This window comes from Rattus rattus, chromosome 17, assembly GCF_011064425.1.
Source record: "Rattus rattus isolate New Zealand chromosome 17, Rrattus_CSIRO_v1, whole genome shotgun sequence".
In the NCBI taxonomy this organism is placed as follows: Eukaryota; Metazoa; Chordata; class Mammalia; order Rodentia; family Muridae; genus Rattus; species Rattus rattus.
In genome coordinates, this window is record NC_046170.1 from 3,041,209 (window position 1) to 3,050,354 (window position 9,146).

General features: G+C 41.8%; 1 protein-coding gene and 1 pseudogene across 1 annotated transcript; both read right to left on the bottom strand.

Moving 5' to 3' along the window:
• Nucleotides 1-5,210: 5,210 nt before the first annotated feature.
• LOC116886588 (small nuclear ribonucleoprotein Sm D3-like) lies at nucleotides 5,211-5,630 on the bottom strand. The gene has a single exon (XM_032888113.1). It carries the CDS (start codon nucleotides 5,628-5,630, stop codon nucleotides 5,211-5,213), a length of 420 nt encoding a protein of 139 aa, XP_032744004.1.
• A 2,338-nt stretch (nucleotides 5,631-7,968) lies between these two features.
• LOC116886589 lies at nucleotides 7,969-8,868 on the bottom strand (annotated as a pseudogene).
• Between the last annotated feature and the right edge of the window lie 278 nt (nucleotides 8,869-9,146).

Consider the following 9,146-nt stretch of genomic DNA (forward strand, 5'->3'; position numbering starts at 1 on the left):
TGTGTCCATAAGTTCACAATACATCTCAGGTTAAATCATACAGTTCCATTGCTTTGTATAATGTCTCTGAAGATTAAACCGTGCCATCTGTTTAGCCACCGGAACACAGCTTCAAAGCGTTCATTTCCTCGGAGCTGTCTGCCTCAACCCAGGTGCTAAGATAAATTTCTGACAGCGATACTGACCTTCAGAGAGGATTTCAAAGAACCCCTTCTATATTTTTCCCCCTCCATTTTAACATCTGTAGCAGGTGCCAAAGTCAGCCACCCAGTTAACCTCCCTGCCTTCAGTTTTGGGTAGCCCCCACCTCATTTCTTCTAAACTTTGTCACACAACAACGAACAAACTGAGCAAAAACACATACCAAATTGATCTGGGGGATGGGGGTTGCCAAAAAGTTTGTGGTGTAAAGTTTACATTGCATATTCCTAAAACTTCTGTTTATTATATAATGAAACCTGGCCTGCAGTACTAACTAACAAGACAGTTCTCACTGGCTTGAGTTGCCCCAACTGGCAGACTGGCAATTTACCTGCCCTCAGGTTTCTAAGGTCTGATTCTACCTAACCCTTGTCAATCTGTTCACCTCTAACAAATCCATGGGCAAGGGCCCCAGATATCAGTCAAGCTGACCCAAGAAAGAATGAGCTAATCACAGAGTTAGAAGAAAGCTAAACGGCCATTGGCTTAAACTAATATAGTTTGAAGTAGATTAATTTTCATTCAGTATAATCTAATGGGTTCATAAATTGAAAACACAAAATGGACTGCGGCTCCAACAACAATCCAAAAGAAATGCACCAACACTGGGACCAGGAAATGAAACCTAGGGCAGGGTCCAGGAGATCTGTGGGCAATGATGACTACAGATGCACTGAACCGAAGGAGAAGCAAACAGTAGTAAGAAAACAGAAAGGATAAGACTGAACCCCCAGGGAACTAGACGGTCGGGGGGAGGGCGGCAATGGGGGGGGGGTAGGGAGGGGAACACCCATAAGGAAGTGGGGAGGGAAGGATGTTTGCCCGAAACCGAAAGGGAATAACACTCGAAATGTATATAAGAAATACTCAAGTTAATAAAAAAAAAAAAAAAAAAAAAAAAAGAAAACAGCAAGGAAGACGTGAGAAGTGGGAGGCTGGGAGATCCAGGTGGACCAATCTGTATCACTGCCATCTGTGGTAAACCAAGTGATACTGATGTCGCTAAACTTTTTGACATTGGAAAATCATTTCCAAGTGCCATGTTGAATGAACCATTTGCCTTATAGATGAATTTTGCTTTGCTATTGCCAAATATCTGAGGCAAACAATATGAAAAGGAACAATCTGTTTAATTTGCTTCATGGTTTGAGTGTCGCCAAGGAGGTTCTCTATCTCATGGTGGTTGGAAAGAAGAGAGCAAGAAGAGAGAGAGAGAGAAAGAGAAAGAGAAAATTGGGCAGGTAGACCGACAGACAGAGACAGAGACAGAGACAGAGACAGAGACAGAGACAAAAGGATGGATAGAGGAAGTGGGGAAATAGGAAGGGGAGAAGAGCAGGAAAGAAGAGGAGAAGAGGAGGAAGAGCCTGCAATGACATACACCATTTGAGGACTTCAAGGATCCATCTCTAAATGGCATGGTTTTCTCAGCCTAAAGTTCTCTGACCTCTCAAAATAGCATTTTCATCTGAGGACCAAAACCTTGACAAATGAATCTGTGAGGACATTTCAGATTGAATCATAACAGTTTTCAAAGATACCTGTGATTAAATATGAAGAGGCAGAAAATTTTCTTGACGTCACAAGCAACATTCAGAAGGAAAAGAGAAGTGGGATCGGCAAGTGGTAACATAAATCTATTTCTTTTGTAAAAGGTGTTTGTTTGGTTTTAGATTTATTTTACGTATATGAATGATTTTTCCAGGACGTATACCATATATATCCTTGGTTCCATGGGGGTTAAAAGAAGGGGTTGAGTGCCTTGAATCCAGAGTTACAGATAGTTGTGACCTACCACACGGGTGCTGGGAGTGAAATCCAAGTCTTCTGCAAGAACAGGAAGTGCTGTTAGCCACTGGGCTACCTCTCAAGCCCCAAACATTTATTTCTTAATTCCATCTTGCAGCAGAAAAAAAATCTCTCAGAGTAACAGCCCCCAAATTCCATTACATCAAGCATGTGGCCCTCAGGTATTTTATAAGATATCTGACTTACTGAACTGACTATCAGACATTCTTACCTAGAGGATAAAGCTCATAAAAATGCTAGAGTAGGGACTGGAGAGATGGCTCAGTGGTTAAGAGCCGTAGAGAGTTAAGACTGTCCTTCCAGAGAATCCAGGTTCAAGTCCCAGGATCTGTACAACAGCTCCCAACCCTCTATAACTCCAGTCTCAGGATATCCAGCCCCCTCTTCTGGTCTCCATGGGCATCAGACATGCGTGTGGTACATAGATGTACAAGCAGATGAAACACATAGAGTGTGTGTGTGTGTGTGGCTGTCTCATGGTAGAAACAGGTGCTTATGAAATTGAGTGCCTCCATAACTAAATACACAAGAAGCCTATGAAGTGTGGAGGAACTTGTATTATTAATAAGACAGCCACCTATTTTTAACTGGATGTCCCTGCTTTTGTTTGAATTGCATTGACTTTGGCATCTCCGACTTCACAGAAGCACAAGTCTGGCAAAAAAACAGTACCCAGATATTAGAAGTAGAGCTATTTCTTATGGTGGGGGCATCTTAACAAAACAGAATAACAGACTGCTGAAAATCATGGACTATGTCCTTCTCTGCCTTGCCATGAATTATCAAGTGTTGCATATCTCAGATATCTCTTTTTAAGTTCAAGGTCTCCTGAGAAGAATGCCCAAGTTCAGAGAACCACAGTCAAGAGTCTCATACAAATCTGGGACCCGTGTAGATCGGTAAATTCCAGACTTTAGTCCAGATGCCATTATTAGATGATATTTTTCAAGGCTTTAGAATTTGGATAAGAAGCATATTCTGTGTTCAGTGAAATATAGAGTTTTGCAGCAGACACATTGTGTTACGGTGCAGACATGGTCAAAGAGACTTCCTAAAACAACTTATAAACAGGGTCATGCCTTCTCTTGAAGCTTGCCATCATTCTAACATGTCTAGGCCAGCTGTCATGTGAAGGAAACTGAGCTAGCCTTCCTAGGTGCTGTCATCTCTTTTTCTCCCAGCCAGCCAACTATCAGATGTCTGAATGAAACATTTCAGAGAAGTTAGTTTCAGCAACAAACCAATGCTAAATATCCAAACAATGGAATGCAAACACATAGAGACCCAGATAAGATTCTCTGAGTCCACCTTCACCAGAAGATTGTGTACCAGAAATGTAAATTTAATTTAAAAAATTGGCATACTTCTAATAAGCTTCTATTAACTACCTTGTCAGACAGGTACCAGCAAACCATGGGTGTCAATTATATATATTCTGACTTGGAAACCTTTAGATTTCTCAGGTACATCTGCCAACTACAATGGTGTGTGTGTGTGTGTGTGTGTGTGTGTGTGTGTGTGTGTTCCACTAAAAATAACCTTCTTTTTTTACTTACACTGAAGAAAATAAAAATATCCTCCCTGCTCTAGCTAAACCATAAATTCCTTTGAGAAGAAAAGTAGGGGAGTGGTTAATAGCTCATATTTTTGGAGTCAGACTATATGGGTCCAAATATCAATACCACAACTACAATTTCCCAACCTAGGAGTTACTTATCTCTTTGTGATCAATGTCATAAAATATGAATAAGATATGGATGGCGGTCACTTTTAGGGAGAATAATGCAAGTCACCATATGTTCCCTGCTTACTCTGGTACCTGGCATATATTCAGAGCCAGTGACAAGTGTTTCTATTACTTGATGCCCAAGATGACTCAACATGGAACACCTCTCACTGTGTAGCCATTTATTGGTGACATATATAAGTAATCATTAATAAAAGATACAAGAAATGCCAGAACATTAATTAGAACACGAAACAATGAAACAGATGATATAGATTCAGACAATTGCTAGTATAAGAATTTTTAAAGACTTTCCTTCAGAGGACTTGGGGTATTCTTCTGCCTTTATGCCAGCCAGAAGTGCCACCTGCCTTCCAAATGTCCACAGCTAAGTCTCAGTGCCTGGGACGTTCTGATTAAGTCTCCTTTTCTGCATGGAGAAAACAAGTCACACATGTGCCAGCTCAGAGACTGGTCACAATGACAAGTGTGGGTCCCTTGTATCCACTTCCCCCCCTGGCCTGTGAGCTCTTCCAAACACATGTGATTTTATCAAAGTCTAGGTAATCCCTGGGTAACTGAACAGCATGTGTTATTCGGAAGGCAGACCCACAGGAGTCCTGATGCTACCATGAGAAAGATGCAGAGAGACATACAAGCAAAACAGCAACCAGCAGAGGTTGGGAGGAAATGAACACAGTAGGGAACAAGGAAAGAGCAAGGATTGCTTGACATCCACTAGAAGCTAGGGGGAGGCAAGGAAGGCTCCTCCTCTAGACCCTCCAGAGAAAGAAAGATTATCCGTCCCTGCAGCTTGACTTCAGACAGTGAGACTATGATCTATAAGACAAGAACTCTGCATGTTTTCCAACCATCTGATTGGAAGTACTTCATACAGGCAGCCATAGGGAAACAGTACAGTCACAGAGAAGAACATTCACGAATGTGTCATTCTAGTGTGGCTAGAACAAAGGCAGCAAAGAGAGCTGCAAGTAAGTTTAGATTTAGAGAGAACAAGGGGCCAGGTCATTCTGTATCTGGTCATCTTATTGATTTGGGCTTTTACTTAGAGTGAAAAGGAGGGAGCTTTGTAGTTTTAAGTGGAGGGGGTGATTTCTCTGACTTGAAGTTTAATAGTATCACCCTTCCTTCTTTGCTAATAAGATAAAGTAGGGTCAGGATAGAGGTAAAGCAACAATTAGGAGGTTAAACCGAAAGTCCATGAAGGAAAGAGATGGGGGTGATGTAACTCAGGATGTTTTAGTATGACTGGTACTTAATAAAGAGGATCATACAATGCACGATCTTTTGTGCCTCTTGTCTTTTTGCATAATACTTGTCATATTCTTTCTTTTCCACAACACAACCAAATTTTATTTAGCTTAACAGTTTCTCTGATACAAAGAGAAATATCAAAACCTAGGACATATGCACATGTAACACCCCCCACCCCAAATAAAACCCTCTAAGAAACCTAAGAGAAGAAAGGAAGGAAAGTTCTCTTTGATGGAGAATATTGTCTTTGCTTCTGGAGGTTTCCATGCCCCATTTCACATCCTCTTCCTTTTGCAGCCACTTGGGCCTTCAGAATGGCAGCTTTTCCTTGGCCAGCTCTTGAGCCCTGGTTTTTATTTTTCAGGTTCTCTAACATGGGTGCATTTTTCAGCATGTTAGGCAAAATCAGAAACCGGATCTTGGTGTCACATATGTATACCTGTTCTGGTTGTGCCACTGGGCCATCTCTGTATGTGACTGTGATGTTGGACATCTGGAAGTTCATGTTGTCCTCTGCCTCAATGAGCTTTCCTGGATATACTTCACCAGTGTTGGTCTCACATGTTACTATGTAGCCTTGAGCTTCCTGCAGGACTTCAATCGGCCTACCAATAGACATCTTGGCAGGACCCTTCCAACTAACTGCAGGCTTTTGTTGCTGTCCTTGTTGTTGGCATGTTGTTGTTAGAAGGCAAAGGCATGAGTCGAGGAAATGATGGGCCAGAGTATCTGCTTGTTGTGTTCTTACCCATTAGTGTATATATCCATAACTATAGTGCTATATTGTTGTTATGTAGTGCCATTGTGTGTAGACAAGATAATTTATATACCTCATCATCAGCTGACAGATAGTTGGGCTGTCTGTAGCCCTGAGACGTTTATAAATGAAGCTTCCAGAAATATCAATTCACAAGTCATTAACTCAAAGATCTTCGTGTGCATATATTTTTTCATGTTTCTTGGTGTAAATACTTTGGTGTAGGCTGACTGGGTGGTAAGTGTATGTTTACTTTTAAAGACCCCAGGAGTTTTCAAAACTGATTGTACCATGTTAGATTCCCGCCAGCCACATCAGCACGAGTCCAGTGCATTCCTGTGCCTGGACATACACAGTGTGGTCAAATCTTTTGGATTTGAGATGTTGCTGATTACATGATGGAGTCTTCTTTGGGTTTTAATATCCCTTCTCTTTATCACTAGAAGTGTTGAGAATATTTTCAGTGTCTCTTGGGTATTTGCTCATCTTGTTTTAAGAAATATCTTCTCAAAAAATTGATTTTAGTTTTATAGCTATAAAAAAACCATACAATAAGTGGCATATTATCGTGTAGTTTGGCAAATTGTCACAATTGCATACCTATGGAACCATCACAATCCTCCATCAAAAGGTTTTCCTTCCAATCATGTTGGACTTTGTTCTGCCAGGCATTTAAGTTAGTGGATCATTACTTGGTCTTGTTGGGGTTTGTTTTGAAGTTAGGCTTCCAAACATCTCGGGGACTTTCCCTGAACTCCCGTCGTTTCAGAATGCCCATGTTCAACAAGGATTCTCCCATTCAGACAGATCAGAGCCTTCCTGTTTCTTTCACTGTGTAGGAGCTGGGGATTACCCTGGTGTTTCTTTATATAATCTAATTATTTATGTGTTTTGCATTTGTTTGTAATGCATTGATAGTGTAGCGTTCTGCCACAGGCTCAAGGAAATGTGTGTGAAGATTGCTGGATCTCTATCTAGTCATAGCCCTTTCTTCCTTGGGTCTCTGGCCCATAATTTGCATACATTTGAAATACTCAGACCATGTTCTTTTTTAATTATTTAATTTACTAATTAATTTTTCTCCTACATTACATCCCGAGCACAGTTTCTCCTCCCTCCTCTCCTTTCAGTCCCTCTCTGACACCTCTCCTCTCCCCAGATCAATTCCTCCTCTATTTCCTTCAAAAAAAGAGCAGAGAACTCAGGGATATAAACCAAATATGGCATAAAAAGGTATAATAAACGAGGTCTGCTCTTTGGTTTAACTTAGCAAGAGTGCCAGGCTTTCCCCAGATCCCGAAGGAACCAGTATCTACGATTTAGTACCACCACTCAGCTCTTTATTTTCTTGAGGCATGGGACTCACCATGTACTTTAAGCTTGCCTCAAACTTATGGTAATCCTCCTGCTTCAGGCTTCCAAGTATTAGATATAAAAGTATGGGCCGTTATAACTGCCATCAGGCTTCAATAGCTGAGCCATCATTACCTACTGTCTATGTCCTGGAATTTAATTTTATCCAAATGTTTATTTCATTTTCTAGCTAATTGGAGCAGGAAGCTAGTCTGCTCCCAGCTAATCTACCATGGCTGGACTCAAAATTGTTCTTTAATAATATTTTGAAAATAGTTAAATATTTCTTTCTTTTTTTTTTAAGGAAAGTTTTCAGTGTAACAGACACAAAGCAAATGGGAGTAAGACAAAGTTGTGCATGTGAAATGATCCAAACACAGTGGAAAAGGCAGAATGGAAAAGCATGATAGTCAAGCATGGTGGTATACACTTTTCATTTTAGCACTCAGGACGCTGAAGCTGGAAGAGCCTGAGCTCAAGACAACCTAAGTTACAACGTGGGTGACTGCCTCAAAATCAACCAAAGAAACAAAGTACAAGAGAGGTAATTAAGCGGGACCTGTTCAAGACAGAAATCTCAGCTGCTCTTTACCGAGTTAAAGTATATAAAGCCCAGCCAAGTGCAGCACAGGGCTATGTGAAAGCTCAAAATACCTACCCCATTCCAAGCACCGGGTGCCACTATATTCCTCAGGGCACCAATCTGGGTGATAGGCACCCAAAATCTGCATCTCCACAACCCCAAGCTTGTCTCTGCCAGATGTAGTAGGATGAGGACCCCAGCAGTTCTTGGGAACACAAGTAGTAATGCCTCATTCCTGGCTGCAGCTCTGAGGAGTCAGAGTAATTACTTCTGCATTCCCGACCCTAAAAGCCCAGCAGTGACCTCAGCTGTGGCTACAGGAGCGCCTGTTCCGGAGGTAGGCCTAGACGGCCTCTGTTGTAGATTCCAGGAGTGTGACCTACGATTTGGGGCTCTTGATCCAGACCTCAGGCTTAGGTGCTCCTCTTGCTCTCTCCTCAATTCTCCTCAATCTATCCTGACTTCTCTTTGCCTGCTTTTCAGTCACAGTTTTCCTCAACTGATCAAGCTCCTCTCAGATCTGAATGAACCCCAAGTGGAACTTGACCCCGAAGTGGCCTGCAAGATGATGGCCATTGCCGTGGAGACCAAGATAAGCTGGACGAACCTCAAAGACACGGAGTTTTTTGCTGTTGGATGGAATTTCTATATTCTTTCTGTGCTTCTTTTTCCTTTGCACAAACTTTCTCCACTTCCGTAAGAATCTTCTGGGATTCATCCATGTTTCCTTCAGCTCTGAGATGCTCGGCTTTAGTAAGAAGTTTTCCTATTTCTTCATTTAACTCATGTACTTTTTCTGCCTTGGCAGAAACTTCTGAACTGGTCTCCTCCTGTGTTTCTGCCAGCCATTTCTTGGCAAGTTTAGCTCTCCAATCACACACTCTAGTGAAGGACTCTAAGTGATCCATAGCATCTAATTTAAAAAACAGGTCTCTTTCTTTACTTGCAATTTCAGAATCTGTTCAAAGGGGAAGGTTGTGGACTTTGGTACATTCTCCTAAATCATGGGCATCCCAGTAAGGATGTCATGGGGGCAGAGTCCAGAAAATGACTCTTGAAGACACGGTCATCTGTAAATTTGCCCTTCTGTCTGGTTTCATCTCTGTCCCAATCTGGGCCCATGAGCTGGTCCAGCAGGGCCTGCTCCTGTGCCTGGGCATTCATGATGGCCAGTGAGGTTGGCCAGGAAACCCCTCACAACTCATCAGCAGATGCACCAAACAGCGACTACAAAAGATGCTCTGGTCTGCTTTGTGTTAAATATTTCTAGTAGTTATTATTCTCTTCTGGCCAATGAGTTTTTCATCAAGCTCAGTGCCATATCTCTTGATGCATATTTCCACTAAGGTACAATAGACTCCTGGGTTACTGGAAGATTCATCTTGTTCCTTTGTCCCAGATGTGGAGTCAGACATTTCCCCCAGAAAACTGCTATCTTGTAT